This window comes from Alternaria arborescens, assembly GCF_004154835.1.
Source record: "Alternaria arborescens strain FERA 675 chromosome Unknown contig_3, whole genome shotgun sequence".
Taxonomy (NCBI): Eukaryota; Fungi; Ascomycota; class Dothideomycetes; order Pleosporales; family Pleosporaceae; genus Alternaria; species Alternaria arborescens.
Genome location: NW_021167858.1, coordinates 314,191 through 340,881, shown reverse-complemented (window position 1 = coordinate 340,881; position 26,691 = coordinate 314,191). Strand labels below are relative to the sequence as shown.

The 26,691-nt window shown below is 51.4% G+C and overlaps 11 protein-coding genes across 11 annotated transcripts; 8 read left to right on the top strand and 3 right to left on the bottom strand.

The window, feature by feature from the left end:
- Positions 1-25: 25 nt before the first annotated feature.
- Positions 26-2,545, bottom strand: AA0111_g1562 (hypothetical protein; the record flags this gene model as incomplete). The annotated part of the gene is made up of 3 exons (XM_028647235.1): positions 26-991; positions 1,206-1,980; positions 2,031-2,545. 3 exons carry the CDS (start codon positions 2,543-2,545, stop codon positions 26-28), a joined length of 2,256 nt encoding a protein of 751 aa, XP_028510863.1.
- Positions 2,546-2,893: 348 nt separating this feature from the next.
- Positions 2,894-6,933, top strand: AA0111_g1561 (Pre-mRNA-splicing factor; the record flags this gene model as incomplete). The annotated part of the gene is made up of 3 exons (XM_028647234.1): positions 2,894-3,137; positions 3,271-5,374; positions 5,538-6,933. 3 exons carry the CDS (start codon positions 2,894-2,896, stop codon positions 6,931-6,933), a joined length of 3,744 nt encoding a protein of 1,247 aa, XP_028510866.1.
- Positions 6,934-7,634: 701 nt separating this feature from the next.
- On the top strand, positions 7,635-9,662 carry AA0111_g1560 (hypothetical protein; the record flags this gene model as incomplete). The annotated part of the gene is made up of 1 exon (XM_028647233.1): positions 7,635-9,662. The coding sequence occupies one exon, from the start codon at positions 7,635-7,637 to the stop codon at positions 9,660-9,662; it is 2,028 nt and encodes a 675-aa protein (XP_028510865.1).
- Positions 9,663-9,878: 216 nt separating this feature from the next.
- On the bottom strand, positions 9,879-11,604 carry AA0111_g1559 (hypothetical protein; the record flags this gene model as incomplete). The annotated part of the gene is made up of 2 exons (XM_028647231.1): positions 9,879-11,506; positions 11,562-11,604. 2 exons carry the CDS (start codon positions 11,602-11,604, stop codon positions 9,879-9,881), a joined length of 1,671 nt encoding a protein of 556 aa, XP_028510569.1.
- A 627-nt stretch (positions 11,605-12,231) lies between these two features.
- AA0111_g1558 (hypothetical protein) lies at positions 12,232-13,856 on the bottom strand (the record flags this gene model as incomplete). Its single annotated transcript, XM_028647230.1, has 4 exons — positions 12,232-13,557; positions 13,605-13,637; positions 13,687-13,748; positions 13,805-13,856. 4 exons carry the CDS (start codon positions 13,854-13,856, stop codon positions 12,232-12,234), a joined length of 1,473 nt encoding a protein of 490 aa, XP_028510570.1.
- A 1,361-nt stretch (positions 13,857-15,217) lies between these two features.
- Positions 15,218-16,447, top strand: AA0111_g1557 (hypothetical protein; the record flags this gene model as incomplete). The annotated part of the gene is made up of 1 exon (XM_028647229.1): positions 15,218-16,447. One exon carries the CDS (start codon positions 15,218-15,220, stop codon positions 16,445-16,447), a length of 1,230 nt encoding a protein of 409 aa, XP_028510857.1.
- A 510-nt stretch (positions 16,448-16,957) lies between these two features.
- AA0111_g1556 (hypothetical protein) lies at positions 16,958-18,046 on the top strand (the record flags this gene model as incomplete). Its single annotated transcript, XM_028647228.1, has 1 exon — positions 16,958-18,046. One exon carries the CDS (start codon positions 16,958-16,960, stop codon positions 18,044-18,046), a length of 1,089 nt encoding a protein of 362 aa, XP_028510858.1.
- Positions 18,047-18,841: 795 nt separating this feature from the next.
- Positions 18,842-19,756, top strand: AA0111_g1555 (hypothetical protein; the record flags this gene model as incomplete). The annotated part of the gene is made up of 1 exon (XM_028647227.1): positions 18,842-19,756. The coding sequence occupies one exon, from the start codon at positions 18,842-18,844 to the stop codon at positions 19,754-19,756; it is 915 nt and encodes a 304-aa protein (XP_028510859.1).
- A 1,194-nt stretch (positions 19,757-20,950) lies between these two features.
- On the top strand, positions 20,951-22,498 carry AA0111_g1554 (hypothetical protein; the record flags this gene model as incomplete). Its single annotated transcript, XM_028647226.1, has 1 exon — positions 20,951-22,498. The coding sequence occupies one exon, from the start codon at positions 20,951-20,953 to the stop codon at positions 22,496-22,498; it is 1,548 nt and encodes a 515-aa protein (XP_028510860.1).
- A 455-nt stretch (positions 22,499-22,953) lies between these two features.
- AA0111_g1553 (hypothetical protein) lies at positions 22,954-24,346 on the top strand (the record flags this gene model as incomplete). Its single annotated transcript, XM_028647225.1, has 2 exons — positions 22,954-23,294; positions 23,434-24,346. 2 exons carry the CDS (start codon positions 22,954-22,956, stop codon positions 24,344-24,346), a joined length of 1,254 nt encoding a protein of 417 aa, XP_028510571.1.
- Positions 24,347-25,348: 1,002 nt separating this feature from the next.
- AA0111_g1552 (hypothetical protein) lies at positions 25,349-26,377 on the top strand (the record flags this gene model as incomplete). Its single annotated transcript, XM_028647224.1, has 4 exons — positions 25,349-25,528; positions 25,614-25,840; positions 25,900-26,179; positions 26,234-26,377. 4 exons carry the CDS (start codon positions 25,349-25,351, stop codon positions 26,375-26,377), a joined length of 831 nt encoding a protein of 276 aa, XP_028510572.1.
- Between the last annotated feature and the right edge of the window lie 314 nt (positions 26,378-26,691).

Sequence of the window (26,691 nt, the reverse complement as noted above, 5' to 3'; positions counted from 1 at the left end):
CACCAGGACCACATCTATTAATTCACTAGTTGCCCTTGTTTCCTCTCTTGCCTCCTCTCTTCTTCCTCTCCACATGACCCATCAACGACTTTTTAACATCTCCCAAACTCCTCTTGTTTTTAATCTTGGCTTTGCCCAGCGTCATCAAGAAGTTCTTCTTCCTTGCCTTCTCCTGGTTCGTCGTGCTCTTGCCCTCAGCTGCCTTTTGCTCCTTCTTCTTCTTAGCATGCGAACTGTGGTTCGTCTCGCGGTCTGCGCGTGCAAGAGCGATCTTCTCTTCTTTGGTGTTCTTTTTGCCAATCTTTGCGGCAAGCTCGATGGTATCGGCCGTGATGGCTTCGTCGGCGTGGCGGGCGGCGAGGAGTTGGGCGCGTTTGGAGGAGGCGAGGGAGGAGGTTATTGTTGACGAGGCACGGAGGGCTTGGAGTTGTTTAAGGTCGGCTGGGGTAAGGATAGTAGTGGTGAGGAGTTTAGAGATGGATTTGCTCTCTGGTTCGGCGCTCTTGGAGGGTTCTTTGCTGTCTGGTCCTGGTGTTGGTGTCGTGGTATCGAGCTTAGCCTTCTTTGCTGGCCTGTCTTTCTTTTCCTTTTCGTCTTCAGAGTCGCTAATTTGGATATCCTCGCCATCGCTCTCTACATTGATCCAGCCACCTGAATCGTCGCTATCACCGTCACTTTCCACATCCCACTTCTTCCAGTCATCTTCGTCATCAAGCTCAACGTCGCCGTTGTCCGCGTCAGGGTCCAGGCCAGCAGCTTCCAGCTTTTTCCTGCGCTCCTCTTCTTTCCACTTCTCGAGTAGCTCAATGCCTTCGATCTCTCCAATAGCTTCTTCACCGTATCGGCGTTCTTTGATAGTGCCAGCGCGGATACCCATTGTCGCGTCCTTGCCACGATCGCGTTTCTTGAGGAGGTCTGCACCGACTTCACGGTAAAGTGAAAGAAGTCCTTTGGCGGCCATCATCGTGCCCTTGTCCTTGGATTTGCGGTACTACCTTGTGTCAGTATACATCATGATATCAGGGCGAGGTGTCTGAGAGGATGTAGCAGAAACAAGGGGATCAGAGTTGCGACAAGCGCTTGGGTTTGTATTCAGATAGCGGGGTCTTAAGCCGCCTCATTAACACGGACCAAATGTTCTCATCATGAAAAACACAGAGTGCGACGCGATGCGGTGGGAGGATAGAAAATGTGAGTTGACTTACCATAACCAAGTCCTGGAGCAAGGTGTCCGTCATAGCTAATGGTTGACGTGCGCAAACCTCGCGAATGGCATTTAGACCTGCTGCCGCAACCTCAGAGGCTGATGCTTCTGACACAAACTCGTTCGCAATCTTCTGCACCAGCGGTTCGAGCACATCTGGCGGTACATACGAGTGTGTCGCTTGCGCTAAGCATGCCAAGTAACTTGTGACAGACGCTTGCCGAGGAGTGAGATGCTTCAAGAAGTATGAGTATAGCGGGAGGACTGTGAGCTGATGTAATCCAACAAGACGAGTAACAAGCTGCAACACCAGCAGTTTCGTTTCGAGGGCGAGTTTGTTCTTGGAGTTCTGGACGTGCTTCGAGAAGAGCGTTTCGGCGAAGCCTTGAGGATCGTGGAGGAGGTGGAGCGCACTGAAGTTGAGAGGATGAGGTGCATTCTTCTTCTTCTGCTTCTTCTTTATAGTGGCAGCTGCAGTCCTCAGTTCGCGGGCCTTCTTCTTGCTCTTCTTGTTGATGCCAGCTGAATGCTTCAATTTGGCCATGTCGACATCATTGTCGTCATCGCTGCTCTCCTCTGCAGCGGCCTCTCGTTCCTCGTCACCACCAAGGAAGAACTTGGTGCCGCCGAAAACGGTCTTTTCGTTGTCGCTTAGAGCGGCCAAGCGCATGACCTCGACTGCGCGCGCATCGGTCCATATTTGGCGCTTCCAAAGCTCTCTTGTGATCTTCACGGCCCATATGCCCTTGGGTGAGGAAGAGTCTGATTCTAGGAGGCTTTGACTAGTTAGTCAATGATCTTGGTACACTCGCAGGATATTGCATACTTGTAAAGCGCTGTCTGCATAGACTTGTTGAGCTTGTGGTTGACAGTCTTTGCGTTGGAAGACCGAAGGTCTGAGATGATCTTGGTGTAGAGTAGTTGTCGCAGACTCTTGCTGTTGGTCGTTACAAGAATGGGAAACAGGGTGTTGAGAAGTGTGATCGAGTCGATGACTTCTTTCCGCTTGAGCAGGCAGTATGCTCCGACGACCTTGTCTCTCAAGTCATACTCCAGCACCTCGTGGTGGGTGAGCAGCAGCTCTAGATCCCGGGGAAACTCTGATGCAATATCGGGGTAGAGGTCTGAGGTGTGCGATACGAATTCGATGAGGTCCTTGAGCGCAACCAGACCGCTATCTGAGGTGCTTGGGTCGGCCAGGAAGAGGTCGAGGAGGGTTCGGTACTGCTGCCATTGCTGCTCAAAGTCGTCTCTGTACGATTGAGGGTCTCGTTTCAGCTTGAAGCGGAGTGCTGCGTGGTCAGACTCCAGCTTCTCGAGGGCACCAACTTTGCGCTTCATGGTGTCGACTTGGGATCTGGGGGGTGAGGAAGTTGTCGTGGCTGTCGTCGAGTACGCGCCTGTGTAGACTTTGCGACATGAAATTTTAGTGGGGCCCATCCCACCAATTGGTCAGGGCGGACCGACACTAGGCCGAGAAGCTCTGGCCTCTTTGCGCGTAAATCTTTCATCCTCGACAACTTGCGCCAGCCACTTTTCAGACGCGCTGCCCTACAACGGCGCGCATCACATTCAACAAGCTCATACACCGCTCTTGATTGATCGTGGTCTGTTTCTTAACCTTACCCGCGTGTCTTCAGATATCGACGCGACTGTAATACCTGGGCCAGCGCCCGCCCATTGCCCACCATGACGAGCTTCTCTTCCATGTCCCTGTACGCCTTGACGGTGAAGCAGCCGACAGCGACACAGGACGCCATCTCCGGTGACTTTCTCGGAAACGGCAAGCAGCAGATTCTCACAGCGAGCGGCTCACGACTGGCTATCCTCGAGGTCTCGCGGCGACAGAAGGGCTTCCAAGAGCTGTACTCGCAGGATGTGTTTGGCATCATTCGTCGTATAGCCAAGTTCAGGATTGCAGGCGGCACCAAAGGTATGTTAGTCCATCTTCCCCGCTACAAGCAGTATAGTGATTTTCAAAGCACACGACACCCTCGAGCTCCCAGCTCCCTGAGCCCACGGTGGACTGGACTGCAAACACTAAGAACCTCTACTGACTCCGTCAGACCATATTGTCATAACCACCGACTCCGGACGGTTAGTCACATATGAGTACATGCCAGATGAGCATACCTTCAAGACCGTTCACTTCGAGACGTTCGGCAAGTCTGGAATACGACGCGTAGTGCCGGGCGAGTATCTAGCAGCCGACCCGAAAGGGCGCGCTATCATGATCGCCTCGACGGAGAAGAACAAGCTTGTCTACATTCTTACCCGAAGTGGCCAGACGGATATCGCCATCTCCTCACCGCTAGAGGCACACAAGCCACAGACGTTGGTGTACTGCCTTATTGGACTTGATGTTGGATATGACAATCCCATGTTCGCTACATTGGAGGTAGACTACTCCAACTCGGAGACTGACCCTACTGGTGAAGCCTACGAAGAGATCAAGAAAGAGTTGGTATACTACGAGCTGGACCTTGGTCTTAACCATATCGTCCGGAAGTGGTCGGAGCCAGTTGATCGTACCGCCAATACCCTCTTCCGGGTACCTGGAGGACCAAACGCTCCGAGCGGTGTTCTATGCTGTGGAGAGGATAGCATCACATACCGCCGCATCTTCAACAACAAGTCAAGTGTGCACCGACTGGCCATTCCACGCCGCGAAGGAGCCACTGAAGACCCAAATCGCAAGCGCATGATCGTTGCTGGTACTCTATACTCTCTCAAAGGCGGTGATTTCTTCTACCTCCTACAAACAGAGGACGGTGATGTCTTCAAGCTTACTGTAGAAGCCACCAGCGGTACCGTCGACAAGATCAAGATCAAATACTTTGATACCATCCCCGTCGCGACGAGCATCTGCATTCTGAGGGCAGGCTTCGTGTACGCTGCCTGCGAATCTGGAGACCGCATCTTGTATGAACTGGAGTCTTTGGGAGACGAGACGGAAGATCCTGTTTTCGAGAGCGATCAATTCCCTGTCGACCCTGAGACCTCTTTCGCACCTCCATTCTTCAAGCCTCGGGCGCTTGTCAACCTCACTGCAGTTGAGACGATGCCCAGTCTCAATCCGATTATGGGCATGGAAGTTGCCAACCCTGCGCTGGAGGACGCGCCCCAAGTTTACACGATCAACGGTGCCGGTGGCCGGAGTTCATTCCGCACCACCAGGAACGCGCTGGAGGTTCTGGATCTTATTGAGTCGCCGTTGCCGCAGAACGCTTCCGACGTCTGGACTACGAAGCTGACCAGCGAAGACGAAACTGATACACTTATTGTCATGTGTCTTCACAGCAGAACGCTCGTTCTCAAAATTGGCGACGATGTCGAGGAAGCTGCGAATACCGGCTTTCTTCCAGACACCAACACGCTTGGTGTACAACAGTTCGGTGAAGACTGTATCATCCAGATCCATCCCAAGGGTATTCGTCACATCCAGGGCATCCAGTTCCCTAATGACGATGCAAGTGCGACGCACGCTAGTCTGACTGACTGGCAACCCCCAGCGCATCGCACTATCGTAGCTTGTGCCACGAACAACCGACAAGTTGCTATAGCGCTAAGTTCCGGCCAAATCCTGTACTTTGAATGCGACGCAGATGGATCGCTTGCCATGGCTGAGGAGGAGATTGCTTTAGACAGCACTATCAACTGTCTTGCAATGCCTGATGTACCTGAGGGTAGTGTGCGAGCTTTCTTCTTGGCTGTCGGGTGCAGCGACCAGACTGTCAGGATTTTCAACTTGAGTCCTGACATGGAAGGAAACATCCTGCGAAGTATCTCTGTCCAGGCCCTCACCTCACCGCCTAGTGACTTGACCATCAACCTCATGACGGACAAGTCTCCTCGTGGATACAGCCAGTTCTTGCACATCGGTCTACGAAGTGGTGTATACATCAGATCGGTACTAGATGAGATGACTGGCGACATTGGCGACACTCGGAGACGCTTCCTTGGGCCAGAGCCTATCAAGTTTGCGAAGGTGACTGTTGCCGGCGAACCTGCTATTATTGCAATGACCTCAAGGCCATGGCTAGGTTACACTCATCCTCGTACCGGAGTGTTGCAGCTGACACCGCTGAACTACATTCCATTCAAATCCGCGTGGAACTTTGATGGTTCCCAATTCAAGGGAATCATCTGCGTCAGCGGCAACGAGCTACGGTAAGCACCTTCCATCTATTTCCCCCAACTGCAATGATGAAACTCTGTACTCCCTAAACACGATGAGGGCAATAACAAATTTCCAATTGTTCCTACTGAAAGCAGTTATCAATTCGTTCTTGTTACATACACAACATGCACGATTAGTTGCTGACCACAACAGAATCTTCACCTTCAATGACCTAACGGACAATACGACTTACGAGAACATACCACTCAAGTACACCCCAAGGAAGATGGTCGGATGGCACGACCAGGGTGTGTTCTACGTAATCGAGAGCGACAACAACACTATAAGTGCCGACAGACGCCAACAGCTTATCGCACACGCCGGTGTCAAGAAGGAGGATGACGGCACCAACGGCTCGATGGAAGTCGAGAACGCTAACGGTGGTGCAACGAATGGCACCGACGATAGCGACGAGCTTCCAGCAGTTGACTTTGGTTACCCAAGAGCTCAGGGCAGCTGGGCTTCTTGTATCCAAGTTGTCGATCCTGTGAGCGAAAAGACTGTCACCCACACCGTAGAGCTCAATGGCAACCAGTCACTTGTCAGCGCCGCCTTGGTGTTCTTCGAGAGCCGTGGTGAGGAAGCATTCTTGGTTGTTGGCACTGCCAAAGACCTGAGCTTCACTCCTTTCAAATACACATCTGCTTCTATCCAGGTGTACAAGATCAACCCCACCGGTCGTGAGCTGGAGTTCTTCCACGAGACTGAGGTCAGCGACCCGCCTCTAGCGCTACTTGCATTCAAAGGAAAGCTCATTGCTGGTGTCGGTCGCCATCTGTGTCTCTACGACTGCGGTATGAAGTCTGTCCTACGCAAGGCTCAGGCACCGAACTGTGTACCAACGCGCATCACCGACCTCAAGACGCAAGGCAGCCGACTGGTTGTTTCCGATCAGGCGCAGTCAGTAACGTATGTCGTACACAAAGATCAGGTCCACCCCAATCGCCTGATTCCCTTCGTCGATGACACTATTGCCCGCCACACCTCCGCATCAGAGATGCTGGACTACGACACCACAGTTGGTGGTGACAAGTTCGGCAACATCTGGCTTGTGCGCTGCCCACAGAAGGTCTCCGAGTCTTCTGACGAGTCGCCTGATGGTTCCGATCTCCTAGTAGATAAGGGCTACTTGGGTGGTACGCCGAACCGCCTCGACCTTATCGCACACTACTTTACGAACGACATTCCCGTCTCCATCCAGAAGACTGTCCTACTATCAGGTGGTGAACGCATCGTCTTCTGGGCTGGTCTCCAGGGTACTCTTGGTGCACTTATCCCCTTCAACTCCCGCCGACAGCACAAGATGTTCCAACAACTGGAGCTACAACTTCGGTCAGACGACAAGCCACTGTCGGGTCGCGATCATCTCGCCTTCCGCAGCTACTTCGCGCCGGTCAAGAGCGTGATCGATGGTGATCTCATTGAGCGCTTCTTGGTACTGTCGCGCGACAAACGAGAGAGCATCGCTGGCCAGATGACAGGTGCAGAATGGACACCCAGTATGATTGATGAGGCGATTTGGAACATGAGAGGTCTTTATGCTTTTTAGATGAAGCGTAACCTCTACACACTACGGCGTTTGGATAGTTCGGGCCTTGAAGAGCAGTTGGCGCTTTTGCCCTGCGCTTGTAGCGTCTTTGATGAATAAGTAGCAGTAACTTGTATTTGTAAACAGGAATGTGGGTCATAATAGACTCAAATGATACCCAAGAATCGTCTTCAACTATCTTCAAGCATGGTTGTCTGCACGTTGTTAGCCTTGCTACCAAGACCTGGTTTGCGGTGTTCTATACCTTGCTTTTGTCACTAATATCACCCGCACTTATATGAACAGCAATAACAACCGCGGCACCGGCTGAACTCTACGTCATCACGTCAACATACGAAAGTTAAACCTCGCCAACACAAGACGGAGTAATTATCTCCATGCAGATCTACAAGTTTGCGGGGAAGAAGTGGGGCAAGTCATATCGATCCTGGCTCGGAGAGCCGCCGTCGGGTAGATTTGCGAGTGCGAATACGAATTGACTTGCTCTTCTCAGAAATACCCCGAAGAGAACAGCTACGGAACGGCTGATAATATGCACGACCCATGTTACAACGAGAAGCTTGGAGACAGGGACAGTAGCATTCGGTTGAGGACCGGGAAGCTAACGGAGCTAGGGTAGGAGACTATGTAAAAGGACGACACCGCACATGTTCAAGTACTACTAGGCTTGGAGATACCTGCTACTGGTTTTTTCGCCCGACATGAAGCTGTATAGCTCGCTCGCTCTTGTTCCTTTGATTTATCAAGGCTATGCGCTCGATGTCGAAGCTATAGTGAACAAATACTACGGCAATGATGCAGCATGGTACCGCGATCGGATCCCTCTTTTCGACTCTAGCGATCCAGATATCACCGATGTCTACTACTACCGGTGGTCCATTTTCCGCGCACATCAACGCGACCTAGGCTCCAACGGTTACATTTCGACCGAGTTCCTTGACGATGTCGGGTGGCAGACTATGCCTTGGGCTAGTCTGAACGATGCAACTGGCTTCCATCTCCTAGAGGGACGGTGGTGTCGCGACCGACGGTTCAAAGAAGATTACGCGACATTCATGTATAGCAGCAACAGCAACAGTCGACAATTTTCTGAAAGCATGGCCGCAGCCGTTTGGCAAGGGTATCTTGTTGATGGTGTGGTAGAGGACGTGGTTAAGAGGCTCGACGATATGACGAGAGTGTATAATGCCTGGGATGATTCCTACGACAAGGACAAAGGGTTGTATTACGTTGAGCCCATCCGGGATGCGACGGAGTATACAATCTCCAGTATAGATTCTTCGGGTGGCTATGATGGCTTCTTCGGCGGCGACTCGTTCCGCCCTAGCATAAACAGCTACCAGTACGCCAACGCCCTCGCAATCGCCAACATGGCGTCCTTGAAAGGTGGTTTGGAAAGCACCGTCGACACCTACAATTCCCGCGCCACTGCCCTCAAAACGCGCGTACAGGACGCCCTCTGGAACTCAACCTTTGACCATTTCATCGACCGCTATCAAGTCAACAACACGAACGTCACATACTGGGATCCCATTCGCGGCCGCGAACTAGTCGGTATGGTCCCTTGGACCCACGACCTCCCCGACGATACCGCAACCTACGCACAAGCTTGGTCGCACATTCTTAACAGTAGCGAGCTAGCCGGAGAACACGGTTTGCGTACCGTGGAGCCTTCTTACGAGTACTACATGCGACAGTACCGTTACGAAGGCCCGAACCCGGAGTGTCAGTGGAATGGCCCTGTATGGCCTTTCCAGATGACTCAAGTTCTATCCGGACTCGCCAATTTCCTGGATCATTATGCTGAGGGAAGAAAGACGGATGTTATTAACACTGATGACTATACAAACTTGCTGAGGCAATATGCTCAGTTGCATCGGAACCCCGATACTGGCATTCTGGATCTAGAAGAAGACTACTACCCTGACACGGGATTACCGATCGTAGGACTCAAGCGGAGTCATCATTACTTCCACTCTGGCTTCAACGACCTCGTCCTATCGGGTCTTGTTGGAATCCGTCCCTCAGCCAACGATACGCTGGAAGTCTCTCCCCTGGCCTCTTCAGCGCAGATGAAATATTTCCGCGCAGAACGTATCATATACCACGGTCATGAAATTGCCGTTCAGTGGGATGCCGACGGCTCGCACTACGACGCCACAGGTCTGCAGGTTGAGGTCGATGGCAAGGTAGTCGCTTCATCCCCCACGCTTTCTCGTCTTTCAGTCGACCTGGAACGAAAAGCTCCACCAGCTATTACCCGTCGAATCGCACAGTCAATCCAACTCAACGCTACAACGGCGTATCCGCGCGGTACAACATCCGTCGGCAACACTACTCAAGCATCTACATACCCTGCTATTGACGGTCGGATATGGTTTTACCCCGAGCAAGATGCTAAGAATGGGTGGGATACACCAGTCGGCAATGGAAGTACAGTCTGGTACCAGATTGATTTTGGCAAAACGGTCAGCATAAGTGCGGCTGAGCTTGCATTCTTCGCGAACGAAGAGCAGGGTTTCGCGGAGCCGACGGATTATAAGATCCAGGTGCCTGGTAGCGGGGACAGTGGTGAATGGAGTGATGTCGAGGGCGCGACTTATGGCGATGTTGTCGCGAACGGCATTACGAGTGTAGAGTGGAAGGAAGTTGAGGGGGAGCAGGTGAGAGTTATCTTTACGCCGAAGGTGGGCAGCAAGGTTAGAATTGCGGAATTCAAGGTGTACTGAGTAAGGTTATTTTGATGGAGGCCACTGCTGGGTTTAAATGGCTGCTGAATAATATCAAATATCACTTGATTCTAACTGGTAACACTGAGCAACATGGGATACATTAATAATGCGTGTATGTGGATTTAGAGATCCGTAATGATAAGTTTGTTCCAAGGAACATGGGGTATGTACTATTAACGCCAATGAGGAGACCACACATCAATGTGTCTATCTTCAACTCCTCCCCGGGCCGAGTCCACCAGCCCACCAACCAGAGTCAACCCAATATCTATTCTCTGCATTCGCCGTCTCCACCGACCTTACAAGCTTCCTCCGATCAAGGTGCAAATCTGCATGCCCATTCGTCAATTCGCCCGGTGTACGCCTTCCGCTTTTCTCTTTCCGCGGACTAGCCTGCATATCTTCAGCAGCGATTTCAGTATCAGACGTAGATACTGGTGATGCAGATCGAGGAGTTGAAGAGGTAGGCGAGGGAGTACTGTCAGGAGAGTAAATAGTCGGTATGGCACCCAAAATTCGGCCAGCGGCGAAGACGCAACCACCGATTGCATGTCTAATGAGAGAATCACCAGTAAGACTACCGATTATGAAGACGTCTCTAGCTACTTCGAGAGACGTAGCTTCGGCTTTGACGCGGAATGTTCGGCCTGAGATCAGATGCGCGGAAGATGGGCCGGAACTCATTTGGTCGGGCGAAGCTAGAATCTCAGCGCATAGTTCTTGGGACAGAAAATCCAAGGTTCCGCGTCGGCCAACAACATAGGCTAGACCGCCTACTTCGTGGGTGACGGTTTCTCCTGACGGCAGTTGTAGTACTATGGTTGCTACATTCCCTGACACAGATGCGCTGACAACCTCGGCATTGGGCAGGCCTTCGTAGAGCGTCCAGTCGCGTTGTTGAAATGGATTCGACTTGCGCCGTACAGAAGGAGATTTTGCATTCTTCTTCTTGGATGTAATCGCTGCAAGCTTCATTTGGCGGTAAACGGTCGCATACTCTGGGTAAGCGGTGTGGTGGCAGCCTCGTAATGGGGACGGCCTCTTTTCGGGGGCCCATTGAAAGACGTGTAGGATCCTACGAGTAGGCGGCGCAGATATGATAACATCGGCCGCAGAGAATCCGGATCCAATAACGAGTAGTGGCGCTTGTTGGGAATCCATCTGTGCGATGGGCGCAAGGTGAAGTGGAGGCGGGATGTTGACTGTAAAGATGCCAGACGCAAGCACGAGATGCTTGCACCGAATCCCAAGACTTCCGATGGAAAAGCCGCGCACCGTTCGATGCACATGCTCGACCTTCAGCCCCGTGTATATGCTATCGGCTATGCCCACCGCCTCCGGGTATGTCCTTAGGTAGTCGGCAACCTCGACCCTCGTAGGCCGCACGAACTCGGCTTCGTCTCCTCTTCCGCTCTTAGCCAAGTGGTCTGCGTACGAATAGCCAGGGAGGCTCAACTGTTCCGCATAGCTCAACGTGCCAATGTCTGCGCTTGCAGAGACGGGATTCTCTGCCCATTGCCCACCTGCATGGGCTGTTTCCCCAATCGCAACATGTGGAATAGCCTTCTCGGGCTCGTACCGCCACTCGATGCAGGACTTGGGGTTCAGCTCGGTATCAGCATTGGGTCGGACGAGAGTGTCGAGCAGCGTGTTGACCGGCAGCGCTTGGGTCGAGTAGCGTAGAGAGGACAGGAAATGCGCGTAGAGATCCGGTGTTAGGTGGAGCAGATTGGGTGATTTCTGCAGTTTCGCGTCGAGAATCGCGTCATGATGGCCGCCGACGTAGTATGGGATATGGCCGTGTAGGATGTAGGAGAGGACGAGCGCTGATGGCCCGTTGCCTGTAATTTGTAATCAGCATCTTGCTTGCGCGCGCATGTTATCCCCGTCACGTACCAATGATCAACGTGTCGACGCATTTTGGAAGCGAGCGAGCCATGGACTTTTGCAGCAGAATGCCATGAGGAAGTCAAAGTCAGCATGGACGGGAGGAAGGGCGGAACGGGGCTGGTCAATAGTGTATGTCTTCAACATGACGGCCTCTTTTAATTCTTCGGCGCTAGAAGCGGTCCCTGTTCCGCCGCGGTGGGGGTCGTCGGGTCTTGCCTTCCACATTCGAGGGGTTGATTGCGAAGATGGTCGGCTCGTCGCTGACCAAGCTAATCGACGTGCCGTGAAATGTTGACGATTCAGGCACTGTGTAGATTGCGTGATCGCTGCAAGTGAGAGACGCGTGAGATGCACGAGGTCATGACATGTCCGCGGGGGCTGCATGAGGTCACAGCCTTGCGCTCAAATGCGGGGCATGGCAAGATAATAGAACATTAAACTATAAATCCAAATCATAGTCAACCATGGTATCTCTTCTTAAATATCGCGCTCCAAGCCGCCCTGTAAATTTCGAGTTCTCCGACTCTGCGCAACAAGAAAGAGCATGTACACTTTGTGATTTCAAAGCATCAGCATTACCCGTTGGGTCCAGAGGGAGAAATCGGGCCTGTCAAACGTTACCCCACATCATCCTGTCCGGGTCTGGTCCGCCGCGCGATCCTCCATCGCAAGATTCCTAGTATCTGTACGTGACGGTATTACGTTCAGCGACGGGCGAAACGTCGTGGGCCTGTTGCTGAGGCACGTTGAGCTCAGGCGTCCGTGGGCGTTCAATGCGCGGTCGCATGTGTTCGTCTTCTTCCTGAATCGGTGGTTGCGCACCGTGCATGGTCAAGTTGTTTGCAGAGCTCTCTTGCCGACCCAGATACGACGGAGTTGATTGAAAGCCTGGATGGTAAGGATCTGGTGGGCCACCATAATCGTTGGCCGATGACGAGTTCTGGTGCGCTGGAGGTGTGTATGTAGTCGTATAGTGATCAGCGAACGGGTTCTCTTCTTGTGCACTCGGTTGTGTACGATTCGGTGCGGCCTGCAGTGACGGAGGAAGATTGTTTTCGTCGCTTCCATAGTTGGTAGATGTTGTGCCAGCCGGTTGGGTGGGCTGCATCGTTCCAAAGTTCATGGAGGGTATCGAAGGCGCATCGCTGTGTGTAGGCACACCAGCTGGACTAGTGTTACCATTTGGTGGCGGCGGCGGCATGGCGTTTCCATTCTGCACTGGTGGAGACGGCGAGGCACCCATGAACCGACGGGCCTGGAGAATGGCGCGCTGATGCTTGGAAGCAGCGAGGGAGAGCTGCTCGTTGGTTTCGATCAACGTGAGCATAGTATCATCATCGGGTGCCGGATTGTCGCATGCGATGTAGCCGTGTATGCTACGCTGGGCGGTCGTGCAGCGCTCAGCGAACTCCTTGACCAGTTCGTTACCAAGTAGTTCATTTGCTGGTGTGGACTGGACAAGCTGTAAGAGAAGCTTGGCCGATGTGCGCGCTTCCTCAATGCGACCTGCAAGCTCTGCTGGTGGCGGCAATGTCTTAGACGACGACCTGTGCCCTGAACTGAAGCCGCCCTGTACGTTCTGGGACCCTGACCAACCTGGCGCATTGAGCTTCCGGGGGCCGAACTGCTTTGCGGCAACAGCCATAAGGCCCTTCTCCTTCTTGTACATGGTGAACAGCGTGTTTAGGTTGGTGTCATATCCCTTTTCTCGCTCCATGGAATCCAGTGTCTCCTTGACAATCTGCGCTACACTTGGGTCTTGACCATTGCGGAGTAGGGACTTGACTGTATCGGCGAACTGCTTGTCGAGGTTCTTGGTAAAAGAAGGGCCCGGATTGTCGGCCAAGATTCTGATGAGCATAATGGCATTGTACTGGACATGAGGGCGGGCGTAGTTTTCTTTGGAGAGGAAGATGCGGATCTGTCTGGCGGCGGCTGATGCAGCGCTCGGGCTTGCGACGGCGGACTCGACGATGGTAGGCAGGTGGAGGACTTCTTCGCCCTAGAAAGGTCAGTAGGGCGGCATGATTCTGTGGGCAAATACCGTACCGAGTTGGCGGCACCAGATTCGCAGAAGAGCATCTGCTCGCTATTAGCTGCTGCGAAGATGCGACGAGGCGGTATAACCTACCACTCCCCTGGTGGCATTGGCCTCGGGCGTGTCAGCATTTGGATCGATATTGACATCCTGGGCTGTATGCGCTGGATGCGTTAGAGTGTACCAGACCAAAGTGCATGGCGGGACTCACAAGACCGTTTGCGCATCAAGCTGCCAAAGTTGAGGCGCTTCTTGAGCTCCATGTCTGCTGCTACGGGCGGAGCGGTTCCGCAATGTTAAACGGTCGCAGGAGCGTTTGAAGTGACTGCGCAAAAACAAAGCGCAGAACCGCACGAAACACGAGATGGCTCCGAGTCTGTGAGTCTTGGTGGAAGGGAGAGCGATGGTGGGATCGCGGTATAGATCGAGGCCTCCAGCGCTCCTTCCTCGCGCGGACGGTTACCTAGGTAGGGCTGCGCCTCTTGCTGCCAAGCCATGACAACTTCGCGAACACACGTACAGCCAACGTAAACAACCGCGTACAACGTGTGGCGACGCTGCATCCATCGCTGTACTGCACCACCATGTCCTTCCCCCACACGGCACCATCTACGCGTCCTGGATGGCGGAGGGTGTGCCAAGATAGGCCATCGGCCTTTTGCTGCAGACCCACGGCCCGGTAGTCTGCTTTTTAATCGGACCCTTTCCGTGCATCCACACTGATTCCACAGCTGCTGGAGACCAGTCTCCTACTAAGCATCCTAGGATACGTCAAGACAGTCGTAGCACATGACCGGGTACCTGCTTATGGTGCGCCCGCGTGATACCACGGTTCGTCTTCTCGACCGGTGGCGGCAAGATGCAGATGGCGGTTGACAATACACAACCATCAAAGCTAGTCTGGCAGTTGTTGTCGTCGTCGTCTTCTTTGTCGCCGAGAGGTGTGACGATGACATAGCCTGAGCACAGTACCGATCTATCCGTGCTAACACTACGTTGCGAGACACGTCAAACGTCACGACCCAGCCTAATTCTTCAGTAATGCCCCATCTTCCACCTCACCATCTCCAAAGTCTGGCACAGCCAAGTAAAGGCTTCCGTCAACAGACGGGGTCAGCGACATGTTATTCAGGTTCAAGAATACTATCAACCTGTCACGGGCACCTACAGATATCAGAGACTCACACTGTGGTCGCTTGGCTGTGGTTGCGTGCGTCACTCTGTTCTCATCGGCGCTAAGCAAGCTACCATTCGCTGCCACCACCTGTGACTATGCCCGCAACCTGTTAGTGTTAGAAACTGCGATTATCGTCTCTGAGTTGTCCCTACCTATTCGAGGCGATGCGATGTGGCGACAAGGTTCAAGGATCGACGCTTCCTCGGCAAGCGATCATTCCTACAGGATGCCGCAGCTACGGCTTGGCTAGACGTCATTCTTCATGCGCACTTGCTCCATTCGTGAGACACCTCGACAGCCACTCACCTTGCCTTGGTCAAGTGCCAGGCACAAAGTATATGACCTCAAGCCATGGTCCTCGCCTCCCACCGTCCCGTGCAATACACTCACCTCCTGACCTCACCACTTTCATAGGCACCAGCGTCTTTGTTCAACATCACCTACAAAATGGCGCCCGAACCCGCTTCCGCCATGGCTGGCCAGGCTCGTATGCGTGTCGAAGAAACTGAACAAGAGCACATTACCAGAGAGAACTCGGGTTTTGCCGCATTTGAAGCAGATATGCCTAAACTCGCCAACCGATTCAGCTTTTCCCTCAAGGACAACCTTTCCTCCTATCTTGGTCGCAAGAACCCTTTCTTCACCAACGTAAACCCGGACACCGACTATGTATGGATTCTGGATACGACTGCCTACCAGAATCGCTTAGGAAGGTGGAAGGCGGAACTTGTTGCTGCCTACTTTGTCAAGAATAGCGGCAAGGACATCTCCCAGCTCGTTGCATGGGTCAGCGAGAAAATCGGCCTTGCAGACGACGAACAGGCTAGAGCAACAGTCGCCCAGAGACTCCAGCCCTTTGCGGACGCAATTCTTCCAGCGCACGCTGTTGAAATTGACCTCAATGGTCTCAAAACCAGATTAGGACCCAGCGGCCGCGACGGTATCAGCTCAGACGAGTTGGCCATTCCCGGAACCGATTATAAGGACGGCCAGGTCAACAAGTTCCAGGCCGTCAATGCTGAGGCGACGTCATTCAATATTACCTTCGCAAAACCCAAGGGATGGGCCGTCCTTTCCGATATCGACGATACAATCAAGAAGACTCTGACATCGTCACCTGTCGGTATCTTGACCACCACATTCGCAGAGCAGCCAGAGCCGATCAAGGGCATGCCGGAGTTGTATAGGCATATGGCGCAGAAGCTCGACAATCCGCCCTTCTGGTATCTCTCCGCATCCCCGTACAACCTCTACCCGTTCTTGCGCAACTTCCGCGAGCAATACTACCCCAATGGTACCATGATCTTACGCGACGCTAGCTGGATGAACTTGGCTGGCTTCCTCGCAAACTTGACGCAAGGTACCCAAGCTTACAAGGTTGACCGCATTGAAAAGGTTCATGGCTGGTTTCCCAAGCGGAAGTTCATCCTTATCGGTGACTCGACCCAAACAGACCCTGAATCGTATGGCGAAGCGTACCGCAAGTTTGGCAAGAGCTGGATCGGTGCTATCTACATTCGTAAGGTAACGGGCGTTGCGGAAATGGACGAAGGCAAAAAGAATTGCCCAGAAAGATTCGAGAAGGCCTTCAAGGGTGTTCCCAAGGAGGTCTGGTACGTCTTTGAGGAAGCACAGGAACTGTACGCGAAGATCGATGCTTTGCCTAAGATCGAATAAGAGGCGAATGCTTCAGTGTATGACGAGCAAGTTTCAGTTTGAAGGATAATCGAGGAGCTTTTGACGCATCTCGTTTTGCATGGTACCTGGCCAGCTGGCTATTTTGATACATGCAGGGATATACCACGGAGTACGGAGTACGATTTCATTTTTCGCTTTTTCCATAGTCAAACAACGCGATACCCAATATTTTCCCAATCTCATTTCTCTTGCCTCTTAATCCTGCTAGCCATTTTCTATAACATGTGCTATCATGAACATGTGCATGGCCGGTGATTTCACTGTTTTCCCCACTGCCCTCTTTCGTTTTGCATTGAAGTGTGGCATGTTTGGCAACATTCACATCTTCACATTTTTTATCAAACATGAGCAACATTTCACAACACCGACATTGTACGCCACAGAGATGCTCGGTCACGCGCGATCCCGACGTCAGAAATTGGAAGCGTACCTATACTGCAGTTCCTACCCTCCGCAATAGTCATACTCCCGCCTGCCTGATCGCCAAACATGGTAGCCGGTCAGCTACAAGAACCCGGAGCAATGCCTCTATACGTTCTTCTCGTTCTCGTTATTGGTATATGTTTCTACTTCTTCTTCATAGGTACCGCTGCAGTCAGGCTTTGGTTCTATAAGGGCGCTCTCGGTCCTGCGCCAGAGAAGTTCCTCGTCGTCAAGATCGAGCATGAGGATGCACAACAACATGCTCCGATGGCCGACAACCACAGCGGAGCCGGCACACACAGCAACGCCATGAAGCACCGACGCATGACCGTCTTCACACATGCCTCATTATCAGCACTATCTGACGACACCGCTCATACTACCGCACTCGAACCACATGGTTTCTCACAAGCAACGACGATGGTGAATCTCCAAGATATCGATGAGGAAGACCTATCTTCATTCACAAATCCTGGAACCCGCGCCTATATAGCAGAAGAATGCCGCCTGTCCCGCATGCCTGCCTTTGACGCAGATGACTGCGGAAACGGCGACTACTTCCCTAACCTCCCTTACACAAACAACCCTATCGAATCTACTTCTGCTTGCTCCGACTATCTCCAACCCTCACAACTAGGGCTTACCTCAACGGACCGGCGCGACTGGCTAGCCATTGATGAACATTACATTGAGTACCACGCCGCGCGCACTCACCTCCTATCGCGCAACCGATCATCTTGTATACACCTCACTCCCGATGGCGAATCCGCGTGTCGCGAGCTGCTGCAAGAAGTTGCCTCCTACCTCGTCGAACAGCACCCTAGCAAGTTCAGCTTCGAGACTAAACATCGTAGGAAGCATATTCTGAATGAACTGACAAGAGAAGATTTCGAATTAGCGGGTAGGCTGGAGGCACATCCATTGGAGGTTGTAGCGAGACTGTGCGGAGAAGATTTTATGATCTGGGAGAGAAGTGAGAGTACTAGGATGTGGTACTTGCACGCCAGTACAACGCTCTTCCCATCCGGGTACATCATAACGTCCTACATGGGAAAACCAGTCAATATCATGGTTCATGGTGATGAAAACGGGAGACTGCCAATGTTGCCTTGGTCCAGTAAGTTTCATATCTTTCCATCGCCCACATCAGACTGACGTTCTCAGCTTTGCCATCTATATTAACCCTCGACCTTCCTACATTGTCCAGATACTCCCACACCGGCCCTCTATCCCTCCACCAAATTTTCATTCAAACCCGTCCTCCTCGATGCTCTCTAGCCTCCACACTCCACATTCTCCGGCCCATGGATTTCTTTGCCGGAAACATAGCAAATCTTCACCCTTCTGAACTACTTGTTCGTACCGAGACGCAAATGTTTGCGCGTCTACCTAAATCGGATGCTGTGATTGTAACAACACGGACAAGTACTGAGACAATAACCGACATGGCTGAAAGAATGAATGGGTGGGAGAAAGAAGCCTTTCTGAAGACAGTGAATGGGTGGGGAGCTGAGGAAGCGAGGTTCAAGGGGAGAGGGTTGTGGATTGGGGTTGTGGAACGGTGTTTGAAAGGTCAGTGTCTAGGCTCTTGTTTTTAATACTAGAGCTTCCATTTTTACGGCTTGCTGACAGATTTCAACAGGTCAGAGTGCGTTCAGGGATGATATGACGGTTTATAGTAGTAGGCTGTCGGCTATGTGAACAATCAGGTAAGAAATTCAAGAATAATGCAATATGTTAGAAGGTTCTGGAGTACAAGCACGAGTACTTCGCAATCACACAGAATTGCGCCCAGACGGAGATTATAGCTTTTTTTTTAATACTATGGTCTAGGTGGTGGTGTAGAATACACAGCCACCTGTTCGCTACCGTACAACGACGACAAGGGAGCACGAAAATAGTTTTCCCACATCAATCTACTTCACTATTCTCTAACTCAATCATATCAAGATGGTAAATACTACCTCACTCAGTGTGGTAGCAGCCACGCTCAACGTTTCCAACATATCTACCTTCACACGTACCGTGACTACCACCATGGTTACCCCCACACTCGCTACAGTAATATACAACACTTCGTCGACAAACACCACCATATTTCCCACCAGTACCATCCCCACAACCCTCGGTAGTCTACAAACTTTCCCATCCCAGCACGTTCAAAATACCCAAGGCGACTGTCGCCCTCAAGTCCCAGGCTACGGCCCTGTTCCAGAAGAAGACAGTGTGTCGTCCTTCTACACGTCTCCATTAATTCGCACTCCCGCTCTAGAGGCTACCACACCCCATGGCTATGCCCTCGCCTTTTGCGGGGCGAATGCATCATATGTCGGCACGAACTACCTTGGATATCACGAACTGGAAGCATACAGTCCAACTGAGTGTGCGAGTAGATGCCTCATGTGGGGGAGATCTAACCTAGATGGCGAGCCAGAGGTTTCGTCGACCACTCTGTCCCCAAACGCATTCGACTACTCCGCTACACCTACCAGCACACCCACGTTACATGCGCAGATGTGCAACAGCTTCAATATCTATTTTGAGCGCTCCCCATCTATTAATCTGGGAGAAGAGTGTCAGGACGCGAATAGTCGCACTATTGTTAAATGTGCACTTTGGGGCGAGGGAAATATGCGCGAAGAGTGTGCGACAAACACAGGCTACAAGAACTGGAAATTCGAAATTGTTATTGCGGGGAGCAACGGCTATGTTTTGGGTACGGGGAAGGAAAAGAGCAATGAGGAGAATCCAAAGACTTCTGAGGGTGAGAAGAGTGCCAAGGTGGATATGGTTGCAGCGTTCATGAATAGGTTTGTGGTGGGTGCTGCGCTGGCTTCCTTAATAGTGGTACATATGGAATTTTGAGCTTGAACCATAGGTACCTAGCTGTTCCTACATGACTTCTCCATAGTATCCAGAATAGACAGTGTGGCAAGACTTACCTCATGTCGCCTTGGTTTCCTAGTACATCGTTCGTGTAGGGTTTTTGGTATCGTTTGTGTCGCGGAAGTTGCGAACGTTCGAGGTTATGTCCACTCTTTGCCTAGGGAGATATGCTCTGTGCAACACCACAAGGGTATATTTGATCGGTGATGGGTTATCGCAAGTAAATTCATCATATGCAGAACTGTTTGGAGTCATCGCTGTTGTAGTCTTGAACTTGCGTCACCTGCACGACTTCCAGTTACTGCTATAGATATCTTTAATCTCTTCCAAACTTTTCCATCATTCTACGTCAGTCGATAGAAAGGCCACTACTGTGAAACTTTTACAGCGGTGCTGTTTTAATGCTGACAGGTCAAAAAGAAGCGCGTCAACGCTTTTGACTTAGACATGCTTGCAACGATTACCTTGATTAAGAATGCAAACATAATCTTATCGGAGGTTTCGCTGGAGCTTTTGTCAGGGCATTGCAAAGGCAAAAAAAAGAAGACTGAGACTTTTGTGTGTGCCCACTACCCGAATCGCTTAATTTGAGTCAGTGTCTGGCTCGTACGCAATTCGAACGTAGACAAACTTACAACGAGTGATCTTCGCATTACAAGTGCGACGCCTTACCGCTTGCTGTGAATGTTTTTAGCAGGCGTTACTCGGATCACGCTGTGGTAAACTTACGCCAAGCGGGCGATGATATGCCTGTTATGAGAAAAATCTCGATTTTGCAGGTATATATCCTTAGTTGCCAAAATTCCGAGACCCGCAAGCTCGCAAATACTGTGCATTGTTGTCAAGCACTTAATTGGTGCGGGGCTTTACCCTGACTAGTTTCCTGTGTCAAGGGATTGCAAGAGTACCCCACGATTGGTAGTGCTCTGTGGCAACGGCCGGGGTTTCCAAGGTCAGCCTCACCCTTGTCCCGCGGTTAGTTGGAGGGAAAGCTCCGACCATCGCTACATCATCGCAGCAAAGGCCAAGCAACACGTACACCAATACTTTCACCCTACGTCCCACTGTCATCTCACAGTCCTTTCCGATGATATATATCACTCGTCCACGTTGAGATATAATCTTACACAACCGAACCTCTCGACCGAAAATAAAGTGGGTGGCGGAGCCAACATGGCGGATACGGACATCGCATCTCTCACAGCCGACCAGCAAGCCGCGCTTCAACAATACACCGCTGTTACCGACCAAGCGTCATCTGATGCGATACCGATACTCCAACGCGCGCAATGGAATGTCAATATAGCGGTCACGCGCTTCTTCGACGGCGAACCGACCGAAGACCCAGTGGCTGCTGCTGCCGCCCAACTACCACCGCCCCAAGACGTCCGCCGACAAGAGACACTACTAAACGGTTTTGCCTCACCACGATCATCTACAAGTAGTGGGAGGAGAGTGAGGATAGAACCTGCTCCGAGGGTGGTCCCACAGCCAGAAAGCCAAGTCAGTACACAAGTTCCGCTAGTACTGGCTATATTCTTTGCGCCATTCTCGCTCGTGTACTCCCTATTTGCGAAATCCTTCCGGTTGTTAGGATGGATCTTTCCCTTCCTCCCGCGCGCATGGGGGAGGGTTACAGCTAGCAACATCAACACACCTGCCTCTCAGCGCAGCGCGAGCGGGCGCCGACCTTTGAACCCACGAGACACAGCGGCGCGTTTCATCCGCGAGTTTGAGGAGGAATATGGAAGCCACAACCTGCCGTTCTTCGAGAGCGGATACGCACAAGCTTTTGATCTAGCGAAGAAGAACCTACAGTTCTTAATGGTGGTGCTGGTCAGCCCAGAGCATGATGAAACATCATCCTTTGTACGGGATACACTTCTTTCGCCAGAGGTCATGGAGTTCGTACGAAACCCCGAGAACAACATCATACTTTGGGCTGGCAACGTGCAAGATTCCGAGGCATATCAAGTTTCCGCCGCCCTGTCGTGCACCAAATTCCCGTTCACGGGTCTCATTGTACATACACCCCAAGTTTCGTCAACAGCTATGGGGATTGCCGTGCGTGTAGCTGGTCCTACGCCCCCACAACAATACATTGCCAAGCTACGACAGGCAATGCAGCAACACATAGAGCCGCTCAATCGCGTGCGTAGTCAGCGCGCGGAACAACAAGCGACACGAAACATCCGAGAACAACAAAACAGCGCATATGAACGCTCACTCGCAGCTGACCGAGAGAAAGCTCGCAAGAAGAAGGAGGAAGCAGAGCGCAAAGCTCGAGAAGAAAAGGAAGCACTCGAACGCGAACAAGCCATCGAACGATACGCACAAAATCTCGCGCAATGGAGGCAATGGCGCGCTGCATCTATACGCTCTGAGCCCGAGCCTGAGGAAAAGGACATCGTGCGCATCAGTCTTCGTATGCCGAATGCAGAGCGCGTGGTTCGCAAGTTCGCCGCAGATGCACAGATCGAGGAACTCTATGCATTCGTCGAATGCTACGATATCCTGCAATCTGAGGTAGGTGTACAGGAGAACATAGAGAAACCAACAGATTTCGAGCATGAGTACAAGTTCCAACTCGTCAGCCCTATGCCGCGCGAGGTATATGAGCTCAAGACTGGTGGTACGATTAAAGAGCGTATCGGACGGAGCGGTAATCTGATTGTTGAGCGGACCGATCTAGAAGATGAAGAGGAAGACGACGAGCAGTAATCGCATGAAGATGAGCATTGGACTGGCGTTACAATATCTACTCGACTTAGCGTGGGACGTGGATATCCACTTAGGTTCTTGATACGACGTTTACATTGACCATGAATGTAAGAATGTATGTATAACGTTATACATGACTTTCTCTATTTTCAGTGCTTCGACCATTCCTTGATCCATGTAACTCAGTATATGCTTGCCAAGATCGTCGATACCACAGCCACAATTCCGTGTTCCGGATGTTTGAGTCGCACAGCCTACGGCAGCTTCGGGAGCACAGACCATATTTTAGCGTGAAGGCAGACTGCCCGATTTCGTCACGCATCCTAAGCTTTTGATCGTCCACTGTCATCACATTCCCTAAACAAACCACTGATATGATCCTCGCAGCGACAAGATAACATGGAAAGAGCTAAGACTCGCAAGCCCCATAAGAAGTCGCGAAACGGCTGCTTACCATGCAAAGGCCGCCATGTCAAAGTGCGCCTTCCCATTCGAACCTTGAATTCTACATACGACTGACCATCTTCAAGTGCGACGAGCAAAAGCCAAATTGCGCAAACTGCGTAAAGCAAGGCACCGTGTGTGAATATCGACCATCCACGGGCCAAGAGAGTCGTGAGGCTTCGAACGTGTCGCCTTTACCTATTGGAACGCCAGCTTTTACGCCATCATCCACAGATGGCACTTCCGGTTTTCTTGACCAACAGCCACTACCAGATTTTGGATCCATCACTATCAATGGCGCTTCCAGTCAACCAGATTTGGCATTGAATATACCCCAACTACGATTGCTCCAGTACGTACTCTCATATGTGATTGAGTCTCTCAGTACATGACTGTGGTTCCATGGTCTGGTATGATCTCAACGAGCAACAGAACTTTTTTATCGATGTACAAGAAAGACACCTAGAAGCGTAAGCTAATTGCGTGGGTAGTCACTACACGACCGTCACAGCCAAAAGTCTCGCAGCGCATACTGACGCCGAGGACGTATTTACAACTACTTTGATACAGATTGCATTCGATCATCCATATCTTCTCCAAGCGGCTCTTGCACTCAGTGCGTTACACTTGAGCCGAACTGCAGGACCAGAAGAGGCCCAACAATACTCGTACCAAGCTGAGAAATACCATGAAGCGTCTCTGCTCAACTTCCAGACAATGGTTCGCGATATCGATCCTTCGAACTTTAAAGCAGTCCTACTGTTTGCCGGCACGCTGTTCCCGCATGCATGTGTCGCTTCACTTGCAATCCACAATGATCTGGATCATGTGTTCGATAGCGTTCTTTCCAATCTCGTCCTGACTCGGAGAATTAGACCCATGGTAACAGGGGTCTATGAACAGATGAAGGAGAGTGAATTAGGTCGTGTGATTCCAGACGACGTCAAGAATATCAATTGGCAGACCGAAGAGCAACCACCCAATACTGAGCTCGTACAGCTCCGCAAGTTCTCCGAGGTAGTCCATCACGTTTACCCTCCCGACATTGTCGATGCATATGGATATGCCTGTCATATCCTCGAGCTCGTATTCCAGGTTGCAGAGAAATCTACGAAGCCGCCTTCCGACGCTTTGTTGAAGATATGGATACATCTTGTCTCGGACCGCTATGTCGAGCTCTTATCGGAGAGGCAACCAGGATCTTTGATCATCTTTGCACACTTTGCTGTCATCATGCATAGAGCAGCAGAGAACTACTGGTATCTAGAAGGAGTCGCGGAGCAGATACTTCTCATTGCAGATCACATGGTCCCTAGCGAATGGAAGTCGTGGTTGCAGTGGCCGAAGGAGCAGATTCGTGGTGCCTCCGTACCGCCGACGCCATATTCAGGGCATACGACGTGAAGCCTGAAATTGATGCGGGCTTCTACCGCCCCTCAACTTCATGCCCTCGAACTGCAGATACCTCCAGCCTGCTTTGAAGTGAGCCCTTGGTTCATGAAACAGGCCGTTCGATGCGGCAATGCTGCCCATTGCGGAGACACTGGACCGTAATTTTGCTTGACGGTTACCAACAGACGTGCGGCTATTGCATCGAAACAATATCTTAACACCAAATCGGCATTGTTTGTTCCTCTTGTCAAACTGCTTTGGGAAATGCTTGCGAGGAGTGCTTGGTAGGCTTGATAAAGTCTTAAGTCGTAAGTGAAGGCGGCCTAGCTCAAGTACCCACCCACTTACTTACTATGCAGACCACCGTCATCGACAATAATCAATCGACTTGAAAGAATCATACCCTGATCCAGGTACATTGAGGAGGAGGCTGTGCGAAACGAGCGAGGCAGACAGCTTTTCTATCTGCACCGACTACGAGAAGCGTAACGACGTATTCTGGACGCGACACTGAAGACTTTTGTCCTGCTACTCCGTGTTTGATGCTACTATACGCGGACAGCTAATGTATGAGTTCGAGCCATCACCCAAAGAATGATAGAAAAGAGTAGGGCCGAGTATTCACAGAGCAATGCGATTGGCGCGTCGTATCCAAGGACGCTAGTCGTATGCACAGACCGCACGCCTCCTTCCCTGAAGCATCTGCATATCCCAGCGGGCGGCGGGAAGGGGTTGCTCGGGCAATCTATGTACGGGTCTAGAGGATCTATGTACGAGATACGGCTAGGTGGGCTGTGCCCCACAAGTATCCATTGCGACTTCTATACATAAAGACCATGCCATTTATTTCTCCATCAGCCAACCCCATTTAAAACACCACTACTTCAACGGTGTACCACCTCAAAAACTACTCATACCATCTAGTTCAGTACTTGTCTCTCTGATCTGGTTCTGTTATATCAGACGGGCTCTTACCGCTGACGCCTACCGCGTACACCTAATCCCCACCACAAGATGTCGACACCAGCAGATGACTCCTCAGCGGTGCCAGAGTATGTGCTCTGGCCGTACACCCCCACCATCGCAGCCGGTGCCATCGCCGCTGTCGTTATGTTCATACTGTTCTTCATTCATACATTCCGCCTCGTCAAGAATAAGACATGGTTTTGTATACCGTTCGTCATTGGAGCTCTGGTACGTACTTTGCTACCCAAATTTTTCCCAGCTTCTACACATGAACATACTTGAATAGATAACAAGGTGCTAACATCCGCCCTAGTGTGAAGCTATAGGTTACTCTGCTCGTGCCGCAGCCCACAACGATACCGAAGGCAAAACACCGTACATCATCCAGTCTACACTCATTCTCCTGGCGCCCATCCTCTTCGCCGCTTCCATCTACATGATTCTCGGTCGTCTTATCCGACGTACGGACTCTGCTGAGTACTCTCTGATACGGGTCAACTGGTTGACCAAGATCTTCGTTGGCGGCGATATTCTGTGCTTGTACGTCCCTACATATTGTTCACAATTTGTACGAACAACCATATTAACCTGCATTCTAGCTTAATTCAAGCCGGTGGTGCTGGTATGCTCGTCTCAGCCAATGACAAAGATGGTTTCAAGCGCGGCGAGAACATCATCCTCGGTGGACTGATCCTTCAAATCCTTATCTTCGGCTTCTTCGTCGTCGTAGCGAGTATCTGGCACGTACGACTCCAAAAGGGACCTACAGCTTCATCCGCGGATATCCCGTGGACGAAGCTGATCTGGTTCTTGTATGCGGCTAGTGTCTGTATCACTATCCGTAACCTTTGCAGGGTTATTGAATACGCTATGGGAAAGGTACGCTCCACTTCCGCTTCTTGTGCATTTGGACAGATTGCTAACAGAGTATAGGATGGTTACCTACTTTCGCACGAATGGCCCATCTACGTCTACGACTTCCTGCCTATGATGATCACGCTTGTCGTATGCATCTGGTGGTACGACCCGAACATCAAGCCGCGTCCCAAGACCGACATCGAGTTCGCCCGCCGATAGGTTGGTCGACGGTATATGAGAGCAGGAGGCTGGCCTAAGGGAAGCCTGATAATAGAAATGGAAATGTACCTACTGGTACAGCATGTTTGTTTTCTTTGTGTAGCGTTCAGGTTTATGCGTTTTGAATATGGGAAGAGTGCTTCGAAAGCAGTAGCTCATGGAGACATCATGACAAGGATCGTCGTAGATACCTTGTATAGCTTATGCGGATCTTTTTGGATCTAACGCTTTGCCCCTTGCCATCTCCGTCGTGCTTTTATGTTGTTATTGCTTTACTAATGAACTGACCTTGGACATCTGGCTTTGCTCGTATT